The following is a 25,217-nucleotide window of genomic DNA, read 5'->3' as shown; positions in this document are numbered from 1 at the left end:
TCTTTTCTTACTATTTTAAACCTTTTCAGTGCTTTGCATAATATTGCTTCCCCCAAAATGCAACAGCAGAATGGGCATATATGTATGTCTTTATGGCCAAAGACATGTTCAAAATGTGATCTGGCCATTGGATAAAATTGTCTTCTGCTTGTGCCTGTTGCAGAAAAATTGGAGATTGAAACATTTGTTCAGACGAAAGTAGTGGTGATGGAACAGGGGTAAAAAGAACACAGCCTGCTAGCTCACAAAATGAACACAAGTTCTTGTAGAATTAAGCCAATTATGTCGTTTTAATAGTAATTTTATGATTTCTCCCTTCATCCCAACAAGTATAAACAATTTTAGTAACTTATCACTTTCTCTTAAAATACAACAAATGATCTCTTCTTCCCATATCCAATCTCTTATCTATAAGCAAATCCTTAAAACCTCATCATTTCAGCCCTGATCAGTAAAAGTCCATTAAGGGTTACCAGAAATAACAACATATCTATTTTAACTTTGATCAAATAAACCAACTTTATATTCCTTCCTTTTACTTTTAGCAATCTTGATCTTTAGTCCCTTCAAATAATGTCCTAGAACTTGATTTCTTTTCAATTTTTCTTTGCACCCTCTCACAAAATTTTTCAAAGCTTTAACAAGCCTCTTTTGTAAATCCAGTATAGGAAAGTTATCCAGGTCACTCTTTTGGTGTGTTATTTGTATATCCCTTTTAATTATTAAGACATCTGCCGGTTTCATTTGTATGTCCAGTGTAGCATCTTTTTCTATATCATTCTTGTAGCCTGTCATTTTTAAATCCACTTTCAGATCAGTCTCAGTCTTGTCTGGTAAAACCTGTTCCTCTTCCATAACATCTTTTAAACACAGTCTATCTATAGAGGCAGACACTCTTAAAATTAACTTCTGGGTCCACTGTTCAAAAATATCCTTTGACATGTCCAATGTTAAAATATTTTGCTTCATTCTGTATTAGTAAATCAAATGTAAGTGTTCTTCTCCTTCACTTGTAATCTTTAGTTCCTTCTAGTTCCCTCTAGTGTCCAACCTTCAAAGTCTCATCCTATCTTTTTTTTTTTATTAAAAAAAAAAAAAAGCATTTTCCCACAGGAAGGATTCTTACTATTAATTCCAAACTCTTATCTCAAATACATCTGGACCTTCAGTCCATTTGTAATTTTCTAAAATCAAAATTCTAATCACCCTTTTGCTGTTTATTCCAAAAGGAAAAAAATTAAGTCCTTAAACTTATTTTTAAAACGTCTTTCGCTAAGGACTGAAGAAAACTCACCAGTGTTTTCAGACTGATTGATCCAAAGGTTCCTAATAGCTGGAAAGTAATTAACAAGCTATTTCCAAAAGCGATTAGAAAAGGAAGTATGTAAGTCCAGTGTCCTTTTGAAGGCACCGACTGCAGTTTGAGCAAAAAGATGGCTATTCCCTTTTCTGCCAGAGCTGTAAACCTGCCAGAGACCACTGTCTTGCAGGCTTCTTGCAAGGAGCAACTGCATGGAGCACTTGTGGGCAATCTCAAGTCCTCTCCTTGTCAGAAGAGGAATTATGAAGAGCCGGTCTACTTGCCGACTCTTCATTTTATCGCAGTTGTCCACTCTTCTTTTAGCGGAGCGGTCTTCAGTTCACCATTTCTTCCCCAGAAGTCCCAAAATCTGGAGCTGAATTAAGCCAATTAAGTCATTGACTACAGAAAATAACTTATTTCTTGCTAGGGTAATTTTGATCAGCTTGGTAGTAAATCAGATCTTACTGAAGAAAGAATGGAAGGTAAAATCCTATCACCATGAAGCCAAATCCCGCTACACTCCATTTTGGTTCTGGGTTGGGAATCAGGAGCAGTAGCTGATAATATTTAGGAAACTGGATCAAACCCAAGACCTCAAGTTGCTATATACATGTTAGAAAACAGAATGCATCTAATACAGCTTTAATAAAATTAGAGCCACAATTTCATCTTTAATTTAAATAAAATACTAACCTGTTCCAGTGTCTGTATTTTGCTGTCTTTAACTTGCAAAATCTCTAAAACCTTCCTGTCCTTGAGTTCAGCCTTCTGCTTTTCTCTAAAAACAAAAATATATTGACACTTATTAGTCATAATTTGCTGCTAATCATTTGAATTTTTCATGTCCCAATAATGAATGTCATTTTAGAGCATGGGAAATTAAATTATCTGAGGCTGACAGCCTTGCAAAATTAATCATGGAACATATGGCAAGTGACAGCAAATTTTATCTGCAGACAATGAAGACAACTTTATTCTAAATCATGCAGTGTTTATGAAAGCAAAAGTAGATATGCTTACTTAAAAACAAAACAATATATATGGGAAATCTTCAACATGAAGTATTTCTGTGGAATTCTTCCCTCCCTGCCTCTACATTATTGATGTCAAAGAAACCCCAGCTTCATGTTGGCAATATAGTAAAAGTAGCATATTGAGGAACATCACTATTTTCCCTTTAGTATACTCAAAAGGTATATTGTATTAAAACCATCAACAACTGGTAAGAACTGGGGAGAGAGATTCTGTTCCCTAATGATTTGTATCCTGTATCTCCTCAATCAAGTTCCAGATGTGGCAAAAATAAAAACCAGTATGTCATAACTTCAACTAAAAAAATAATGTGGCAACAGAAAGGAAAAACAAATAGTGCCAATTACTCAGCAACATTTGTCAGGTTTGCTACTTTATTTATATTGTTCTTGAATAAATCTGTTCATGCCATTCCTGAACAAATCAGGCAATTAAGTACAATTAACAGTATACAATTGTATACTGTTGGATTTTTGTTTCAATTTTGATCTTGTTTACATACAACATCTGGGATATAATGTTTTCCAAATACATTTACTGGTGTTTCACCAACTTCCCCTGCCCGACTAATTATGAGAAAAGCATCACTTCTCACCTAGAAATAGCCTGTGATAACCAGGAGGCCTTGTGAAAATTGGTATTGGTTAAGAATAGTGGCGTATTTCATTTGAAGAGAACTGGAAAACTAAGTTCTTTATACTGAGATTGCACAAATTCTTCCCAATCAAGCAAGAATTGCAAAATTATAACTGAAAGTATACGAACCCAAAACAGCTTGTTTGCTGAGACTCAGGCACACCATGTTGTAAAACACAGGAAATCAATCTGTGATTTTCTAGATGTTACTGAAGAACAATGTCAAGTATGTCTCTTTATTGGCCACACTGACTGGAATTCCTGAGAATTAAATTAGGGACTTCTGAAGGATTATAGGTTGCTTAATTTTGCTGAAAAAATTGGCCTCACATGTACTGAAATATTACATTTATTTAACACACATCCTGTGTGTGTGCATGTATGTATGTATGTGTGTGTTGTGTGTGTGTATTTTCAATTACAGAACTACTATATAGTTCTTTTACTTCAATAAGAAAGTTAATGAATACTTTAATACAGTAATGCCTTTTCTGGAATGCTTTGGGATTTTGTTTCATTTGTTGTTGTTTAAAAAAAGAACAAAGTTGGGAAAAGAATATACCTCAGAGTCATAATAAAGCATGGGTTATAAAAGGAGTCTCTAAATATTTTGAATCAGTGGAACATTTGAAACTCTGAGAACATTTTTTGATATTCTTACAAAATGACTCCTAGGGTGGACTGCCGGCTGATAAAATGGCTGCTACATGTGATATTATTAGTTGCAATGAACTAAATATTGTGCATGTGTGTGCAAAGGGGGGAAGGAGCATCCCTTTTTTTGAACTTTCTTTTACCTTCTCAAATATATCCATGAATATACCCACAATTATTTCAAACTTCTGCTACAAACATAAGTATAAATAATTGAAATAATTAAACCCACATCTTAGGCTGAGTTCATATGACCATTTAAGTAAGTTGTTTAAAGACACAGTATATGGGGTAACCTAGTAATTTGATTATTTCTGGACTTGGATCATGGCTGAATTAACTTCAAAGTACTCAAAGCTAGTGATTTATCTTAACCAGGGCTCTATCCTTGCTACTAGTCTCTGGAAACAAAGGATGCAGAGACAGAAGCCTGGAGTATTACTACCAAAAAAAAAAAAAAGCTGTTCCAGGCACTCAATCTCTGGTTCCCCCACCCCCAACCTTTTCAACCCCAATTTTGCCCTTACACCCATGATGCAGGGAGGTGAAACAGAAAAAGGGAAGAGGGTGGAAGAAGTTTTCTCTGCTTCTCTTTCTCAATCAAATATTGAGATCATCTCTGATAAAAGATGGATGTTGTGGCAAAAAACCACAGGTAAATCTGCTGTAGGAACATTTCATTCTTTTAAAATCCATTTGATTGGCACCTCACCCCATTTGTAGCAGTGAATTCCTTAACAGACAAGTCAATGTTAGTACTTCTAAGAGAACCCTGTTCAAGTGAGGGAAAAGAGATATTTGCTGGCATGCCTCTTGCCCATATTTCTACATCTTTGCAATGCTGGAATTTCCAGTGTGAGGTAAACCGAACACAGATTAAAGCTGGATAAAAGACTGCAGACTGTGTTAATAGCCTAAGTAATAACAACATTAAATAATATAATAAACAGACTTAAATCTTCTAACAGAGGTATCTATAGCATGTTTTTCAAACTTCCCTGATCTGATTACATAATTAGAATTTTAAGAATATAACTTCTTATTTAAGTTCTGTTTAACAAAAGGAGATTTGTTTTGCTTTGGATGAACTCAACATAATTTTTCTTTTGTTTTGCAAATTACAAATGTAAAACAAATCCTAACTGCAGACAGAAAATGGAATCAGTTAACACTGTAACATATAATGGCCATCTAAATCTTACCACCATTTTTGCATATAGTGGATGTGAACAAAAGCCTTTTGCATAAATTAAAACCTGGTATAGAATTTTATCAGCAGCTCCTCCTGGTGGCATAGGATAACTTCCAACACTCATTACAGGGAGGTTCCCAGAAGGGATGCGAAGTAATATTGCTCTGTGCTTCAAGCTTCTAATGTATCATTGAACCCACAGCTACATTTTAAGTATGATAAACAGAAAAAAAGGGGGGAAAGCAGATTTAAGGCTTGCTTATAAAGGTAAATGGCACAGTTGGAAAATTATGGTTGATTCAATTAATATACACCATGCATGCCTATCATACATTAAAAAGTGTTCACCCAAATCAGAAAAAATATATGCAGGCACTGTCAAAGAGTTGATGATGATCAATGACTGAGACAAACTCCAGTTTAGCTAATTAGAACCACTGATGAGCAATAATGATGTGCGCTAAGAATATTTGCAGACTTCTTTAGGATGAAAAATGGAGTGAAGAGAGGTTGTCAATTTATACAAGTTTAAGCTCCAATCACTTTTCCCATGAGTACCACCTATTTTAAATGTTTAACAGAGCTGTATTTAACCCATGGATTTTTCACAGTCAGTTTTCACCAGCTACTAAAACCTTAAAAAAAAAAAAAATCCAAGAAATTATTCTAAACCATTAACTACCCATTTTCTATTGCATATGGCCCACGCTATATATTATACAACATGACAGAATCATATTTTCTGGGATTTGGCCCATTTTTAATGAGTTGTCAAAAATGAAATATTGGAGACGATGAGGAAGCATTTAACTATGAATGAGGTGAGAAAACAGAACCTGACGTTTCTAAAACACCACAAATATTTTCAAAGGTGCATTGCACTGCTAAAATATTATCTTTCCTGTAATAAATATGCAAAGCAACAGTGTTGAAGAGAAATTATGGACATAAGCACAAATAAAGGTCTGTAGTGGAAATTAATTAGATTTCTTTTAACACAAAGCAACATGAAACAAGACAAAAAATTGCATTATATCAGCTTCAGATAGCCACAATTGAACTGCTAAAAGATAGTGATGACAATCCAATGAGGCACCATGTGTAGACATATCTTCTGCTTTTCATCAAAATCCTCCTCTGAGAAAAGAAGTTGCAACTTAAACTGGTATACAATTTAAAAGATTTAATTCTAAAGAAATGAGCTTATATTTTTTCTGAAACACAGAGTATCTGATCCTGAACAGTTCCTAAATATAGATTGGCTAAGCCTGTAGAGGCCAAGAAGCTACCACAGGCCAAGCCAGATCAGTGCTCCATCTTTCTTATTTCTGATGACAATGGGAAGATAATTTCCAGACAATGTTTCCCAGCTCTATCTGGAGATGAGAAACACTGAACCTGATTCTTCTGTATTCAAAGCTTGTATTTTACACTGACTGTTGTAACAGAGGAAACACCACTTGTACAATTTAATTTGTTTGAGAATATAAGAGAATCAAATCTAGGAAATCCCCCCAAAAGGCATTTGGTCACAGGTCAACAAAGGAGGAGGAGTTTGGGAAGAAGAAATCAAAAGCAGGATCTAATGCTTTCATCAAAAGGACGCTTTCATACCTGCCTGCAACAGCACCCCACATGTACAAGAGCGAAGTGGGGGCTTGTATAGAAGGAAAACTCAAGCTAGAGTCACTAGTTATTCAAATGGATAGCTCAGTTCTTTTTTGTGTATGGTTTTCATAGATCTATTAAGCAAGTAAATGATGTAAAGGCTTATAAAACAATGAATTTCAGACAAATGTTAATTATTTCTGTTTCTATCTCGGGGGGAAATAGGCTCTTATAAAACTTCAAGCAGTCTGGGATTGATATTTTGTATGTATTCTCTTAGAAGAAGCAGGGGTAAAATGCAGAAGCCTATAAACTATTAGAGAGTGAAATATCCTCTTGTGTGGAACACAGGTTATTTAAATATATACATATTCTCTTGAAAAAAAACTTGTTTTTTCTACACATGCAAACAGATCTGTGCACTCACAACATTTTAGGACAGCATTTTTCTTTCACTTCAGTGAGATTAATTAGAAACTTTAAATTTATTAATTTAATAGAGATGCACATCTATATTCACAAAAGCAAGAGCTTTTAACTATCCCTCTCTCAAGCACAAGATCCAGACAAACATCAGACTAGTTCATAATGGTGAATTGGTATGCTACCTTAGTGTGGCATGTGAACCCAGCCATTGTAGTTTGCAAATCATAATTTATGGCTATTTGTGCAAGTCACGCAATTTCTTGGTCAAAAAGCCATGCTAACATGGCATGGTATTAGAGCTGAACAACTGAATTATAAGAAATGTGTATTTCCTTAGGATTTCAAAAGTAGTGTAAGACATGGTAGCACAGATGGTGCCTTGCTTCTACAGAAGACTTCTCCACCCAGAGAACAGGGGCTGAGTTTCACTCAGTGCTTTCTAAATGAAAGGATCTAGCTATATCCTCCCAACCGACAATTTTAAATATTTATGATAGTGGAACTTCTGTCATAGCAGAATCCTCTAGTTTCTTAGCTAACGAATGTTCAATATAAAATTGCACTTTAAAAATCTTAATATTTGAAGCATTTGAAAAATAAAAAAACTGAAAAATGCAAAGGCTGATACTGCCAAACCAGATTTTACAAATATTGTGAACTTTTCAAAAATACTGTTCCTCAAAACCTAATTTACAAATATATATTTGTATCTAAATATCAATTATTTTTTCTAATACTGTTAATGTTTTAAAGACATATGGTGATTGTAAATTATTTATTATGGTTTGAAATAAAATCAAATATTTGGTTACCCAATTATAGACTTGCTCTGCATTATATATTTCACCACATTTTGTTTTATGTATAGTAGCAGAGAGGCTTAATTGAAGAAAATGGGTTGCCTTTTTATACTTAGAAGCCAAATGTCTAAAATTATGGTTTTACAGCTATGCACATGCTTTATATTGTGGAGATTATGGTTACAATTACTAGCATGAACACTTTAAGCATCATATTTTCTTCTTAATTTGGAAAGCACTTTCTCATATAAAGCGCACAAGTTTCTTACAGTGTTCAAAATATCAGTGCTTCAGAACAGACTGTTTTAACATCTGCACATCACCAGGGTTTCCCCCAAGGATTTTTAAATGATGCCTGCTTGTGCTGAATAAAATGCTAACTTGCACCTTGCATTTCAAACTGTGTCCTGAGCAGCCATCCAGTTGGTACAACACCAGCTGAATTCCCACAGGCCACTGTTCAGTCAGCCTTGACTGCAATTATCATGTCAATATTTTGTGCTCCGATATGCAGATATGCACACATACAAGCTGTGTAATATTTCCTTCTCCATGGAATGTTGACTTATGTTCAATGTTCTGAGAATTTTTAATGAAACAGGATATTAAATGTTCATCAATTGTGAACCATCACAATTATTTGACCTTAGATGCAATGCCATGTTTTTTTTACTCAGGGTACCAAGCAGTGTCTATGTGATGTGACCAAAACACCTATTTTATAATCTATATTAAGATGTACTTACATACAAGATTTTGGAAAGTAAAAAACTAGACATTTTTTAAAATTATTATTATTATTATTACTACTACTACTACTACTACTAAGATTCATGTCCTCTAGTTTAATCCCATATTTTAATCCAGTGACAATATGGAAATCAGTCTGTATGACAGCCTGCTATATACGTTGATTAACTGAAGAAGAAATTTGATACATGACAAACTCGCATTGATTAAATTACTCCACCTATAGCAGCCTAATCAATGAGCATTGCTAAATGATTTAATACAAATAGATTCATTTGATATGCTGCCAGAAGATCTGAAATAATTCACGTAAAGTTTAAATTCTGTTCTGTCATTATATTCTGCTCCTCTCCTACCTCAAGAAGATCCAGTAGTTTGTTCAGATCATATAACACTCAGCCTCAACTAAAAAGAAAGAGTGAATTGTACTCTTTACTCAGTCTTCACAAGGCTGAATCGTTTGTGGACCTAACCAGACATAATCCACCTTCCCTAGAGGAATAGGACATTTAAAACAAATGAAGATGCTCTACTCATGAATATAAACATTCAGCTGCAAAACAGGCAGATATTCACATACTGAAAATCCAGTATACCAAGTAGTTTGAAGAAATTCCAATTTGTAAGGTTTTTCCTTGTGCTTAAACTTGACTCCAAACTGTCTTTTATAAGTTACTATGAAATCAAAACAAAATTCTTGAATACCCAGAAAAACACACACATGAAGGTGTGGACAATATCTGAAAATGAGAGAGACAGAGAGGGAGGGAGGGAGGGAGGGAGAGAGGATTAAAAATGTTAATGCTATATGCTACTGGTAAAAAAACTGTCATTATACAACTTTTTGTTAAGACTATTTTCCTAGTATTTAAGTGAACATTATGCATCTTATAATCTTTCTCTCTTTCCACCTTATAATTAAGGAACATTTTCCATTCTAATTCAATAGCCATTAGTTGATCTAAATATCTCAAACACAAAATGAAAACCAAGTTAACCAGAAAAAAAAGCACTGAACAACTGGTTAATTCAAATAAAAGCATGTCAAAGAAACATAGCTGAAAGAACTTGGGATCTCATCATTAGGTTTCTGTAAACATATTTTACTAAAAAACACATCCCTGCAACCACATTCATGCTCATGTTCACACAGACAGCATCTGAGTTTGAATCCACATCTTCACAAAAGAAAGATGTTCTTTCTGACATATATAGAAGGTGGATCTCTCTAATTGCTGTCTCTCCTGGATAGAAAAAAAAAGGTTTAGTCATTTGAAAGTCTGGAGATAAAACTCTGAAGAGAACAGAGGAAGAAAGTGTGTTCCAAGGATGAGAAAAGGAATGAACTAAGAATGGTCTTCTCCAGGCTTGTTAAAACAGATTTCCAGGGAAAAGAAATGTTCAGGTAAATTAAAGCAGAAGGAACAGTTTTTACTTTTGTTTGTATCTTTTGGGAATTACATTTCAATGTACATAAGATTTATGTGAAAATACCTTAATGTTACCATAATGTTTTTGAAAAGGTGTTTTTTTCCACCAACCAGAAAATGAAGCAATATGCTTGGTGCAGATTTCATGATATTTTATAATAGAATAATATTACATTACTTTGTTTTCTTTATTTGATAATAATATATTATTATAAGGTATATTTTGTAAACCAGTGATTTCTATACATTTAATGTATACCACGCTAATCATGTATTAGTGATATATTTAGAGGCTCAGTATTTTTTTAATTTGGCATTTCTCCTGCAATTCGTTGTTCTGGTTATTTTTGTTGTTGCTGTTTAATACTTGTTTTTTTATTTCAGTGTCTGTTTCCCCTTTTTTGTTTATTTTTTGTAATTTTGTTATAAAATATAATAAATGGAGAAAGATTCTGTCATTTTTTTTTCTGTCTGTGTTGCTAAGTATCTCCGTTTCTCTGGAAAATTATAAGGTGCTTAATGTAACCTTTCATTCAGCCATGCTTTAGACTGAGTATGAAACTGTTAACTTTTTTTAGAATTTGTAGTTGATATCATTGTATTCCCATTTCCCAAAAGAGTATGTGGTATTTGTAGCAGATCATCCCCATATTATGAGTCTGCCTGGAACACTGTGCATACCTTTGTACATTTCTCACAAAGTAAAAAGGTGGATTTAGTCTGGTCCTATTTCTCTTTTTAATAATATTGTTTATCTCATATGAGAGTGGTCTATCAGAGAAGAGCTGAAATCTCTAGTCACATGCCTCCACACTACATGATCAGAAGATTATATTACAGAAATTATTTCATTATTTCCAAGTTTACCCTTTTAGTCATTACTAAGGCATCAGATCTTTTGGGAACCCTATCTTCCTCACTGTCAGCCCAACTAGATAGACCAGACCAGGAAATCAACTCCACAGAAAGGCTGTGGAGACAGGCTACAACAAACACAACCTTGCAAGTCTGATTGTACATCACTACCTCCTCTTTCTTATATTCCAGTGAATTAGGGAGGTATCTACCTGAAGCATTTCTAAATGTTATCTCATTGTTCTGGACTTTAACAATGTTTTAGCCCCTTTTGCCTAGGTACTGGTTCGTGCATACTTAAGGTCATCTTCCTTACTCTCTACAGCATTCACTGGGGTTAGGGAAAGGACACTAGGAGGCACGCTATAGAAGATAGGTGTTGGCAACAGTAAGACACTATCCCACAAAACAGGAGAGCGGAGTCAGAGTGTGAAAACCCAGAAGGTTTCTGGAAGAGGAAATATGCAACTGCCAGCCCTTTGAGGTAGACCAAACTAGGAAATCAAAGTTATGAATGCTAATACTACTTTTATTATATGGCTAGAGAAACAGAATCTTGCAAGTCTAAATACCCTTCTCCTCTCACTCTAATTATCTTCATGAGAACTAGGGAGGGTCAAGTCTGAGGCACTTCTCAAACTACATTTCTGCTTTGGACTCAAATTCTTTTATCTGACCATTGTCTTAGTTGCAGTTCTTCCTGTTTCTCAAGGTTATTCCTACAGCCCATTACACTAACAAGTTTAGGCTTAACAAGCAAAATAAATTCTGTGCTACTTAACTCTCTACCATTACTTTGATAGGAGAAAACCATTCCCTTAGTAGGAAACTCTATTTCAGCCCCAGTTAATTCTCATTCATTATTTTATGTTTATAGCTGCATTGTTAATAGTATTATTGCCAAGTTTAATGTCCTTCAAACTTATTATATAATACATGAAAGTAAATTTGATATACAGGTAGTGCTCACTTACCAATCATTCGTTCAGCAACCATTTGAAGTTACAGCGATGTTGAAAAAAATAACGTTATGGCCCATTTATGACCATATACATCCTTCACAGTATCCCTCAGTCATGTGATTGCCATTACAGTCATCTTTCATCTCTCCTTTGCCTTTTCCCACTGCAAACGTGATCACATTGCTTTTGATGTGTAGAAGAGCAAAGTGCTTACTCTCTTGAAATCTCTTCCTCTTCAATTTTTCTGCAGGGAGGGTCAGGCAAAGGAGACACTGCCTACAAAAACTGATTGCTATTTTTCTCCTCTCCCCTGCACAGCAGAGAGATTGGGGAGAAAGGGATTGCAAAAGAGTAAGTTGTTTGCTCTTCTACACATCAAAAGCAATGCAGTAGCATTGCTTTCAATGTGTACCAGACAGTAAACAGGCACTCCAGTATTCTAAAGGGCGGGGAGTGGTTAGAAGGTAAACAAAAGCCAAAGGCGTGAAACTGAGTAGTCTTGTCTCTTTCCAGCCACAAAGCACAGTTGCAGTCATGTAATTTCCCACTTAGCGACCGCTTCATTTAGCATCAGAGTTGCTGGTCCCAATTAGGGTCATTAATCAAGGACTCCCTATATGCATTCATAAAAGACTGCTTTAAAGACTTGCAGACAGGTGCTACATTCATGCTCCCAAATGATCTCAAATATATTTTCTCAATTACTCCAAAACACTGCACAGCTATAATATGTAATATTCTCAGAAAAAGGGTCGTTTTTTACTTCTATTTGGTGGCTCCAAGGTTCTTTTTGGTGGTATCTGTGACTTGAAAAGTTAAAAATGTCTATGCCTTAACAGTTATTTCTCTGCCCAGTCATAGAACTAACCATGAAAACTTTCTTCAAGAAGCATCTACCAGAGCTGGATTAGAGATTCTGTCTCCTAGGCTCATGTTAATTAGGCATGTGAAAGAGAGGAATTCCCAGCTGGTGAAGTTAATTTCAAAACTGCATGTTGTTAGGTCTTGTCTTCTAGAAGCAATTTTTATATAACAGAAATGTTTCCAGCTTTTTTACTGCTAAATACAAGTGTTCAGAATTAATTATTAAATATTTATTTGTGCTTAACTGAAAAAAAAGTTTCAAAGGCAAATGAAGTAGAAATAGAATACTGTTTGTTACGTAATTCAAAGATCAATAGTATTTAAAGTAGTTAGAAAGTATACTAGCATGGATATATAGTGGCTTGTTTAAAAATACCTGGAGGCTTTAGCATATTCCCAAAAGCTTTTCTTATTTGCACACTAAAGATATTTTGTTGTTTGTACCTGAAAATTAAGCCAACAAATGTAGCTTCAGCAATGAATGTTGAAAAGTGAGATCTATTCTGTGTATCTCAAGAATCAACATTACACACAGTAATGATCCTGTTTCATTATGAAATTTTTAGGGCAGTTCAGTCCCAGTCTGGGAACATAAAAGTATTGTGAATAGGAAAAATTACTTTTCTTTGTGTGATATTAAATAGCCCGACCTCAAACCAGTACAAAGGTGTATTTTCCCAAAAGATTTTCAAGTACCACACCTTAATTATAATCTCTCAGATAAAAAGATACTTTAAAAGTACTGCAAATAAAAGTGCACTGCAGCATCAATTAATTTAACAACATGATTAGACTAAGTGACTGTATTCATCAAATATTTCTGCTTTAAAGTTCCTTAGCTTTGCATATTTACAGTAATAAACAATTAAGAGCACAATTGGGACAGAGTTTTTAACTGTCAACTTATCTATCTGTACAGGCATTATACAGTAGGATACATTTCTTCTTCGCTTTTCCATTTCCCTTAACTTCGTATTTGCAACACCAACAATCTTTGTATGTTATCGAAACATAAGATTGTTTGAATAACTTTATTAGAAAAACTGTAAGTTCTCTTTTCTTTAACAAAGGATTTAAGTGATTTAAGTTTATTTAAGTTTATATCACTATTTAAGTGATTAGGGCTGCAGTAATCCAAATCCCAATTATCTGAGAGTACATTTCACTTAATTCAATGAGGCTCTGCTTAAAATAATCCTGTGTAGGACTGCATTTTAACTTAGTGGCCATTTTTCTTTTACAATACATTGAAATAATCCTCCTCCTCATTATATATATATAAAAAAAAAATAAATAAATACTTGCTCCTTTCCTCCTTACATAAGTACCATACCTATAGCATGGAACAGAGAGTGGAAAAATTAATATTTTAAAAATAACCTTTCCTTCTTACAAATATCTAATCTTTGTAATCTTTATTATTATGGTCACTGACCAGCATTTGTATAATTATTACACAAGGTTACAAAGTTCAAATTAAAAAACATAAAAGCTTCTAAAACCAATAAAAGTAAAAGACACAGTTCGCTATAATGCTACAAATGCAAATAATAGAATACTAACACAAAGACAATTGAGGAGACCACAAATTAACATTACTTTTTAACAATTCGGCATGTATCAGGTCACTGCCAGGGGCTTTTTTAATTAATTAATTCATTTAACAGTTTTTAATTAATTGATTAGTTTAACAATTTCCAAATAGGAGACTGGTGGCTAGAGGGAATACTGTTTAGCAATATACGTTAAGCAGACCCTCACATTTTAACCAAAATACCATGAAAAATGTGCCACGCATGGATAAGCCAATCCACATTTTTCATGATATTTTGGTTAAAAATTTGAGGGTCTGCTTACCCAGGGATAGGCTTATCCGAGGCTATGCATGGGAAATACAGGTACTTTTAAAAAGTATTACCTCATATATTCACAGATAAGCCCATCCATGGATAAGCTGAATCCAATTTTTTAGGTACATGTTGGCACCTAAAATTCTAGGCTTATCCACGAGAATATATGGTTCTTCTTTAATCTTTAGGTTAAAGAAAGCAACCCGAAAGGAAGAAGGTAGACATTTATAATTAAAATATCAAATAATCTTCCAGAAAAAAAGAGAAAATTTTAAACCAGTCATGATCCAAAGATTTAACCAAGACTATTTCAAAATATTAGGAGTAACATTCTTAGCCAATTTAGCCACTATAGTTCTTTAAACTAGAAATATTTTTTTAAAAAATTGTAAGGAAACTACTGGATTACTCCTAGGGATGCACTGTTTATTCAATTAATAATGTATATCAAATAAACAATCTGGCACATTTGGTTTTTAAAAACTATTATTTCTAATGGTAGAACTTAATAAATACTTTTACCATTTGCTAAAGTATTTTCACTTATATGAAAAATAATGTTACATCTAAGATAAATTTATTAACCTAAAGCATTTTTAGATGATGCCTACTAGGGTAAATATTATGTATCATCTAAAAATAAATTAAAAAGCTATTTGTAGAACTACTGTTTACCTTATATAAATTTAATTCATGTATGTATCAACCCCCAAGACAATCTAGTTTCCAATTGTGTCCCAAGTACATGCAGGAAGGGAAAGAAAGCCTGAAGACGTTCTTGCAGAATGATTACCCCTATCCACTGTTTGAAAATGTAACTGTGGGTATAGCAGAAAACAGAAGGCAGACTTCCTTCTTTCTTCTGATCGTGGGAGAAATAAACCATAGCAGATCCCAGATTGGAATATGCCATAGTTAGAACAGCTATAGGCTTTCTGTGCCTGTGTCAAGGAAGCCATATGGCTTTGAATGAAGCAGATCTATGCCAAATCCTGATAAACACCCACTGCACAGACGGAACATAGCCAAAGAAACAACTACACCAGCAGAATTTTCTGCCAACATGGGAGTCTTCCCATAAAAGCAGTGTCATTCTACTTACACTTATATCTCTATCTCCATTTACACTAAAACATATCAGATTAGTTTTATTAATTTAGTAAACTAAATTTACTAAGTTTCTTTAACGGGGTGGCTTAGACTGCAACCTTCAAACAAGTAGAGTGAGTTAAACTTTTGAATAAACTAGAAAACATAGCTGTCTACTTAGCTACTTTCGATTTCAAGATATCTAGAATATAACTTATGGAGTTACATCTTAGTTTCAGGAATAGTACTGTTAAAAGTTTCTTCGCTTATACAGTGGAGCATGAAAAAGGTACAATTTTAAAAATCCTCCTACTCACCTTTCCACAACCAAACTGATTGCTTGAGTAACATCTGGGTTTGCAACCTGGAGACGTTTCCATAAAGACCATACAAATTCTTTATCAGCCTTAATAAAACAAAAACATGAAAAAGATTAAAGATGGCAACACACCAGTTTTAACTGGCATTCATTACTACTGATTGTGGTACTCCTGGATTGCCTAAGAATGGTAAGGCTGGGGGTAGAAGTACAAAATACTGTAGAATTGTCCTTCCTTGAGGCATTTATTTATTTATCACATTTATATAGCTGCCCATCTCACACAAAGCGACTCTGGGTGGAGTATAACAATTGAATAATATAACAAATGGATAAAATAATCATTATAAAAGTTGAAAAGTGATGATTAAAATGCAAACATTATCAAAAAAATTTTAAATCTTGAATTTTAAAATATTCAAATCCCATGGAGAGAGCAGAATGTTAATCATAGTGGAGCCATCTAAGAATGTCTCCAGTTCCTAATGCCTGTGACATAACCATGTCTTGAGCAACTTCCTAAATGACAGCAGGGAAGGGGAGAGCCTAACTTCAGGAGGGAGAATATTCCACAAGGAGGGAGCCACGGCAGAGAAGGCCCCTTTCTTGGAACCCACCAAATGCAAGTCCCTGGCTGATGGAACGTGTAGCATATCTTCCCTGCCAGATCTAATGAGATGGGCTGATGTAACTGGGGAGAGATGGCCCGTCAGATAACCCAGCCCCATGCCATGAAGAGCTTTAAAGGTCAAAACCAGCACCTTGAATTGGATCTGGAAGCAAACTGGCAGCCAATGCAGCTCGCAAAGCAGAGGCATAATATGTGCTCTTCCAGGAGCACACATAGCTGTCCATGCCACCACATTCTGTACCAGTTGAAGCTTCCAGATACTCTTTAAGGGCAGCACCATGTAGAGCACATTACAGTAGTCCAATCTGCAGGTGACTGAGGCATGAGTGACTGTGAGCATAGCATCCCAATCCAGGAAGGGGCACAATTGGCGCACAACACGAAGATGTGCAAAGGCCCTTCTAGCCACAACTACTACCTGCTCTTTGAGCAGGAGTCGTGAGTCTAGGAGGCCCACAAGATTGCATACCGAGTGTCAGGCCCAGCCCAAGAACAACCATGAAACAGTTCGGTCCAGTATAATTCCTTTATTTGCTTACACCTTATATACAGAATTTTGCCAAATTAAATCTATACTACAGCAACTAGTGGATATACCCTGTGAGATTCTAGGGAGTGGCTATCCTGAATCTCTCTCTGTTCTCACGCTCCCCCTGTGGACTATGCTGCCTCTTGCCTTCTTCCCCCTCCTGGAATGCACCACCTCCTTCCTGATAGCCTTCATCTCCCACATCACTCTCCTTCTCGTAGATACATTCCATCACACCGAGGCTGTCCAGGGCAGTGCCACCCATCCAGCAACAAAGATGGCATAGTACCAGAACCAGCAGGACCCCAAACCCAAAGCCACTCAGTTTTGCCAGGGTTCGATTGATGCCTGTTGTTCCCCATTCAGACCCACACAGCCTCCAGGCACCGGGATAAGACATTCACAGCATTACTTAATTCACCAGGAGTTGAGTATAGTTGGGTATCATTGGCATACTGATGATACCTCACCCCATGGTGACAGATGAGCTCACCTAGTGGCCTCATGTAGATATTAAATAGGAGAGAGGAGAGCACTGACCCCTGCAGCATCCCACACCTTATCTACCCAAAATACAGGTAATATCTAAACTCTGTCTTAATAAAACAAAAGAAAAAATGCCATAATAAATATTCTATTAAATATACTTTGATTATCAAAAACATTTATCATCTTATCTACCCAAAATACAGGTAGCCCTCAACTTACGTCCATTCATTTAACAATGGCAATGAAAAAAGTGATTTACAACCGGTCCTCACACTTACAACTGTTGCAACGTCCCCACAGTCATGTGATCAAAATTCAGGCACGTGGCAATGTGCAGCCATTGTTACAATGGCTGCAGCATCCCCGGGTCACATGATCGCTATTTGTGACCTTCCCAGGGAGCTTCCAACAAGCAAACTCAATGTGGGAAGCCAGATTTGCTTAACAATAATGTGATTTGCTTAACAAACATGGTGATTCACTTAACAACCACAGCAAAAAAAGGTCGTAAAATTGGACACAATTCACTTAATGACTGCATCACTTAGCAACAGAAGTTCCCATCCCAATTGTGATCATAAGTCAAGGACTACCTGTATGAAAAAGCGATTGAGGTGCTTCAAGGTTCAGTCTTGTTCCAATTCTTCTAATATCCATATACACATGTTGGAAAATATAATCTGGAGATATGTCTAAAGCTTCTCGGCTAATTATAGAAATACTGATTTCCCCCCCCCCCGAACAGTATCTAAACTCTGTTTTTATAAACCAAAACAAAAAATCCATAATAAATATTCAATTAAATATTCTTTTGATTATCAAAAACATTTGATTTATCATCATTAGATTAACAAGGATTTCAATTTTTTTTTTTCACACATTTTATAAAAAGTTTCACACACTTAACAGTCTTGATAACACAGCTTCGAAACTGGTTCTTAGAGTCTAATTTCCTCTGAAACAAAATTGCACTTCTAGCTTGAAATTGGCAGAGCAACCTAATTCTACAGCTGTCAAAGCCTAGGATATATCAATCTTCAAAGTACCCAAGGATTACTCAGCCTACCACGTTTTTGTTAACAGCACAGAAAGGTCATCGGAAGTCTGTCTCGAGCAGTTGAAAACATATCTGTACAGAACAGAATACAGATGTCATTTGGAAGTTCCCAAAAATTTCCTCATTAAAAATAAAATTACTCACACCACCACTGCATGTCAAGAACAGAATCTGCTCACTTTGGGAATGTGCATGAAAGATGGAAAAAGACAGGTATAAAACATAAATATTTAGAGTGTTTTGGGAACTATATTGAAAGTGAGATTTTCTTCCCACTACTGTATAGCAAAGCATCTGCAATGATTGTAGGTCAAGTTTCATACTGAAAAAGTGACAGTTTTGAAAGAGAGAAACAATGAAATTGTGTTTCAGTCAACAGTGAAAATAATTATACCTCATCACCATCATGTTAACCGACATGTGGCAATAAAGTACAAATAGGCCTCGGTTTCCTGCTAATACTGAATATGATTGTGTCATAACCATGGGAAGAGAGTAAATTCTCTGCATCATATTAAAAAGTATCCTCCCTCAGAAAAATCTATACATTATGAAAATTCCAATTTTCATTGGAAACAATAATATTAAAGATAACCTTTATTTCCTCAATTAAAGTGTTTAAGTACAAGAACGATCAACTGACACAAACACAAACTGAAATGTTTGTAGGAATCACTGGTTTGACTGGACTTCCTTTGGGAGCAGGGTACTTCCGCTGCATATAATCATGCCAGATGTAAAAATACTACAGATTGATTATTGACTGTAAAGATGAAAAACAGGAGAAGGAAATGAGTAGAGACACAGAAATATACTTAATGTATGCTTTGTTAAGGCACACATTAAGTTCACACAATCCTTTTATTCTTCATGTATGTCTCTACCTCTGCACATTGTTTTGGAACTATTAGTCAAGGCCACCTTAAAATTGAAGCCCCACACTACAAAAATGGGGGGGGGGGTTCTGATTCATAAAGAGTTTGCTGAAAAAGGTCCAGCAAATGTGGTAAAAATTATTTATCCAGAGTTCTGGGCTTGTATAAGGATAAAATCTGATAAGAAGAAACAAATACATAACATAACTACTGGTATTACTAGTCAGAGGGCACAAACATGACCATGAAGAGAGGCCTTGAAGAACATCATGCATGAAGTCGGATAACATAGTGTTTACATGCTCACACAGATGCAGAGGTAGAGCTAATAGGTTTCTACAATCAAGTGCACATCAGAAATATACTATATTTAAATATGCATATTACTAGTTTTCTTCAAAGAACCATTAGAAAAATGTGAATCTTTTGTTTGATACTCTTCTTGTCCTGTTTCTAGATGAGGCACTGTATCAGGAAAACAGAATACTGATACCTCGTTCTAAACACAGGACCAGAAGAGATTATTTAAGTTTCTTTCCTGCTTAGTCTGATAATCATAATGCCTCATGAGGCCATTCACACACACAAACACCTGCTACTACTTCTCCTCCAATTTTCTTAAGAGTTCAAAACATACTTCTACCTTAATCTTCTTTAAATCATAGCTGATGAAAACCTTCTTAAGAACAGAGTAACAGCATAGAAGCCCTAGGCAAGAACTCACTGCCCAGTTCCAAGACAAATCCCAAGCACAACCCAAAATATACTAAAGTAGCATTGTCAAATAATATCCAAGGAACTTTAAGAATATAAGCCAAGGATTGAACTCCATGAAATCCAGACATAATTTCAGATCTTCAAGAAAGCAAACAAGTAGGGAACCCTTGGGATCAGCCCCAATGAACTACTACAGCAAGAGAACTTACCAAGACTTGGTCAAATAAATAATGCTTCCTGCTCAGCTATTGATTAATTAGTATGTCATGTATTATAGATTGATTTAAAAGTATGGCCTAGATGTTGCAAACAAATTACGTCAGTCTTTGTGGCAGAAGAAATATAAGAAAATTTTTCAAATTCATGCTTACACAGTCACAAATTGTTAAGAGTCCACAAGCTTATCTGACAATCCTTCAGCTATTAACAAACTAAAAAAAAGTATATAAGTGTATGCATATAAGTATATATTCAGCCCACCCAAGATTAAGGTATTTTAATCTGCCTATCTGCCTAATTAGCTAACATATCTGCTGAGATAGGTTGTATTTTTGTGAAAGATCAAATATATCTGAACGGATGTCACCTGATCTTGTGGAATGGAGTTGATGAGTATATGCATGGTAACAAAGGTGTAGCTTTAATTATAAATGAAATAGCTAACATTTGTGTAAGAAGTATGAACAAGTGTCACTTTGCTGTAAGTCCATCTGAAAGTAGAAATCCATAGGTTAGTTATTGCTCCAGTGAAGAGTAACAATAGAAGTACTAGCAAGGTGTTGGAGAAAACAAGGCAGCATTCAAACACCCAGGAATGAATGAGAATGATGAATGCCTAGTGAAAATCTACTTAGAAAAAGATCTGTTTGTTTCAAATATATAGTTTAACCATAAATGTATTTATGTGTACAGACAGGAAAAGAATATAAATCAAAAGGCATGGATGACTGGATTGTTTATGATGAAAGACTGAAAAAATTAGTGAAGGATATATGAGTAAGAGTAATGAAAAGTTCTGAATGAGGGATGGACCATTGTTTAGTAGTGTTTAGAGTGGATCTTGGGAAGATATGAACCTAGAAGAAAAATAAGAGTGAACATACAATAAACAAGAATGAAAATACATTGGCAACAGAAAGAAAAAGTATGAGTCCTATATGAAAAAAGTATTAAAAATAAATTAATTCCCAAAAGAATGAATGGAAAGTGGCTGAAAGGAAAGAAGATATAAAAGTTGTTTGAATCACAGTGAAAAGAATTATGTTACAAAGTGCCACAGAAATCTGGGGAGTTAGATGGGAAATATGAAAAAGGATGCTTGGTGGAATGATGAAGAGGAAATTCCTAGATGAGGAAAAAATGCATCTAAGACGACTGCTGCAAAAAGTGAGGAAATATATTGTATACTCACTATAGAGAGGAAAAAGAGTAATGTAATGATAGAAATAAGAATGTTTTCGAAGTGGATAAATAAGTCTTAACAGCGAGCCTCCAACTGAAAGAAGGCAATTAAGCATAACAGTCATGAAATTATTTGGGTTATTTCAGATGAAACTGAAGTGAAGGAATGCGGAAAGGATACTTTTAGAGATGTGTACAGGAATTACAGTAATATGTGAAAGAGTTGAAATTGAAATGACTATTGAGAAATGAGAAAAATAACTGTTATTGTACGGTTGCTGAGAAATTAGAGAAATATTGGCTGGGGACATGCATACTATATGTATATTTATATGAAAACCAAACGTTATTTGAAAATTCAAATAACTTTGAGAACTTTCATTTGCAGCAAAGGTTAGATTGAACAATGCATTGAGGAGTATTAACCCGAAATTAATTAATGATATTAAAAGTTGTGTTTGACAAGAAAAAAGAAATTAACAACACACAAATGGCAAAAAAATTAAGCAATTAGATGAATTTATATACCTTGTTAAAAAGGTTACGCGAGGCTCCTTGGATTGAAACTCAGCAGAAGATACTCAGATACTGAATTTGGCATAGCTATAAAAGGATCTTTATTGTACAACAGAACATGGCTACTTAAAAGAAGCTGATTGTCCTCTGCCTACATGACAAAAAGGTCTCTCTTTACACCATTGCGATTTAAATACGGGGCTCCTTTTTCACACCTTTTTCACAGCTTATGAGACAGCGTGCTTTGCATTTCTCAGGTTTAGTGCTAGATGTTAATCTGCTATTGACATAATCAGCATTCCTGCTCCGAGTAACTCTACTTACAAATTATCTCCCAAACAGATGAAGAAATTTTAAGACACACAAATGTTAGTATGCTGAATCAAGGTGCATCAAATACAAAAGTGAATGACCAGTGACCATCTCTTCAGTTGTTTCTATTTGTCCTATCCAATCAAGTAAGAGGGGGCTGCTGTAGGTACTGTCCAGAAGCAGACCCTTTTCTGCTGTGGTGCCTGACCTCTGGAATATCAATACCACGGAGATCAGATTGGCCCCAACCCTGCTGGCCTTTCATAAGACCTTAAAGACCTAGTTCTGTGCTCAAGCCTGGGGCCCCAGGTGTGTGAAAAAGAGCTCATCTCCTGGCTCTTTGTGCATCTTTTCCTGGCTGCTGTGTGTTTTAATTTTTGTATGTGTATTTGTTTTTAATTTACTTTTAATATTGTTAGCCACCCAGAGTCATTTATTTCAGATGGGCAGCCATATAAGCTGATTGATTGACTGACTGATTAAATAAATTCATGTTTAGTTGGTTTGGTCATACAGAAAGAATGAATGAGTATTGCATCACAAAATAAATACAGTGAAACTTTGATTTAATAAACTAAAGGGGGGGGGGGAAGTGTGTGTCCACCACTTCCAGATGCCCATTAAATTAAAATTATATCATTCCTGGTGATTTAAGTCATTTCTGTAATGACATAATTATGCAAATAATATTAAACTGCCATGAATAACATAAAATTAACATAAACCTATAGACAGAAATTTGGTCTGTTACATCCAAAGTCTATGTCAGTCCTTTGAGGTAGTTCAAGCAGGAAACCAAAACCGTGAGTACTAAATACTACCTTTATAGTAAGGTTACAGTAACAGAGTCTTGCAAGTCTGAAAGTACTTCCCCCTTCCCTGCTTTTAGTTTCCAGAGAACTAGGGAGGGTCTGTTCTGAGATGCTTTCTCCATCCCCATTCCTCCTCTGGACTCAGATTTCATTTACCAGACCGCTGCCTAGGCCGCAGCTCTTCCTCCTGTCTCCTAAGGTTCTTCTCATAGCCCATTACAGTCTGCTAAATCATGGTCTGTTAACTTGAGGTTTCATTGTATATGAACAAAGACTGTCCAGATAGAGAAGAAGGGGAAGAATGAGAAAAATGATTGGATGAAGAGGTGTCAAATTTAAGAACAAGAAGAAATGAATGTATTGGCTTCTGGACACAAGTATGATTTGAAAGGACAGAATGTTATTAAAGAGGTATATTGAATAGCACTGGCATAAAATAGATGTAGTTAAATTTCATTTTCTCTTATCTCCTGTTTATTTTATTTCTATTTTCTTACTCTTTTTCTTGCTTTGCAGAATACTGCTTATACTAAAAGCAGCATTTCTAGCTTGATGTATATGCATTTGTATCTTCTGTCCATTCCAATTCCCATTACACCAAACAATTTGTGCTGAGTTTTTGCATAGACTACAAAAACTCGCTTTTAAAACATATTTAAGAGTAAATTCACACTGCCCCAAATCTCTTAGATCCAAGTTTTAAAGGCTATTTTGATCATTAAAATATTCCTAGTATGCCAGAATAAACACCTTTAGAGTATATGTACTGTCAAATAACAAATTGGACATTTTAGAAGTAAATCCCCTATACAACATAGTGACAAGAATTAGTGACAAGATTCTTATAACTTAGTTTCTAACTACTTTGTTTTCCACTTTCCTCAGAATTTTCAGACTCCTGCACTTTGTCCACAAAGTTGGTGAATGTCTGAAAACAAAAAAACAAAAAAAGTTGACATAATTCAGTTAATGCAAAAAGTTCATAAAAAAGTAAAAGTCATGATTTGAATCTTTGAATCTTCTGACCTGTTTTCTTATTAGAAAAATACATCTGAATTAGTATTTATATACTATAAGTTAATTAAACAATATGATGCAGATTATATATGAACAATTACAATGAAATACTTTACTGAAAATGTATAACACTCTATATACACACACACACACACACACACACGTATGAGCATCACACCCACACATATCATTGTTGTATTGTTTTTTTCCCCTTTTTGAGATTGTTTAAATTATTTGCTCATTGTCCTTTATAAATATATAAAGAAAGCAAAAACAACAGTAAGAGACATAGCTTCAAAATAAGTAATTTTGAAGTGGTTTAGTTATTTGGCCTGTAGTTTTATAATATGCATATGAAGCTTGCATTCATGTATTCTTCTTTGTAAAGATGATATTTTACTTTGATACTGTGATTTAGTAGTATGCCTGAACTTGAATCTGTGGTTAAATTTATTCATATAGTATTTGGAAAGAGAAGTGATCTTCATAAAATTTGGCTTGTTTTACTAATCCATTAAAAAAATTAATCAACTGAACCTCATCCAGGTTCAGGCATAACAATAAACCATACATGGTTAAAAAATGAATTTCAGATTGCCTCCTAACTGTAGTGCTGAAAGCAAGAGGTTATGGAAAACAGGGAGGAGCCATAAATTAATGTTAAAATGGAACATCATTATCTCCAGTTTCATGTGGCCTTCACACAAATTTTTTATGGCTTGAAGAATCCCTTTCAACCTGGTAGAACAATTGCTAAAATCAACAGTGTGGTTTGCAGCCAGTTTGAAGTGCGAAACACAATACAAGCTCTAGCATGGAGTTAACACAGATTTAAAAAACAGAAAAACCCAATTCATTTCCCAAATCTAGGGGGGAAAAAACCAGAAAATCTCAGCTCCACCAACAAGTTTGTAACATAGACCCAGCTATTTTGCAGCATTAATCCCACCACCAAAAGGGTACCCACCTCTGTAACAGGGCTGTGGTAATACCATGGCCAACCACAGCCCTAATCAAGCATTTCTTGATTCCTTGGAAAAAGGCATAAATGCTAGCCTGTCCCCCCGCCCCCAATTCCTAACATAGAGCTA

The 25,217-nt window shown here is 35.0% G+C and overlaps 1 protein-coding gene across 3 annotated transcripts in view; it reads right to left on the bottom strand.

Annotated features, from left to right (window-relative positions):
• Positions 1 to 25,217, bottom strand: part of CNTLN (centlein) — a 224,771-nt gene that overhangs the window by 188,156 nt on the left and 11,398 nt on the right. For all 3 annotated transcript variants that reach the window (XM_088129922.1, XM_088129920.1, XM_088129921.1), the window contains exons 2-3: positions 15,769 to 15,857; positions 1,997 to 2,081 (exon numbers count right to left, since the gene is read on the bottom strand). In XM_088129922.1, coding sequence (XP_087986048.1) covers positions 1,997 to 2,081; positions 15,769 to 15,857 — 174 coding nt within the window. The remainder of the gene's footprint in view (positions 1 to 1,996; positions 2,082 to 15,768; positions 15,858 to 25,217) is intronic.

Source organism: Python bivittatus, unplaced genomic scaffold (genome assembly GCF_059951505.1).
Source record: "Python bivittatus isolate LINGU-HERP-01145 unplaced genomic scaffold, Pbiv_v1 ctg000850_np1212, whole genome shotgun sequence".
Taxonomy (NCBI): domain Eukaryota; kingdom Metazoa; phylum Chordata; class Lepidosauria; order Squamata; family Pythonidae; genus Python; species Python bivittatus.
This window is presented reverse-complemented; position numbering and strand designations above follow the sequence as displayed.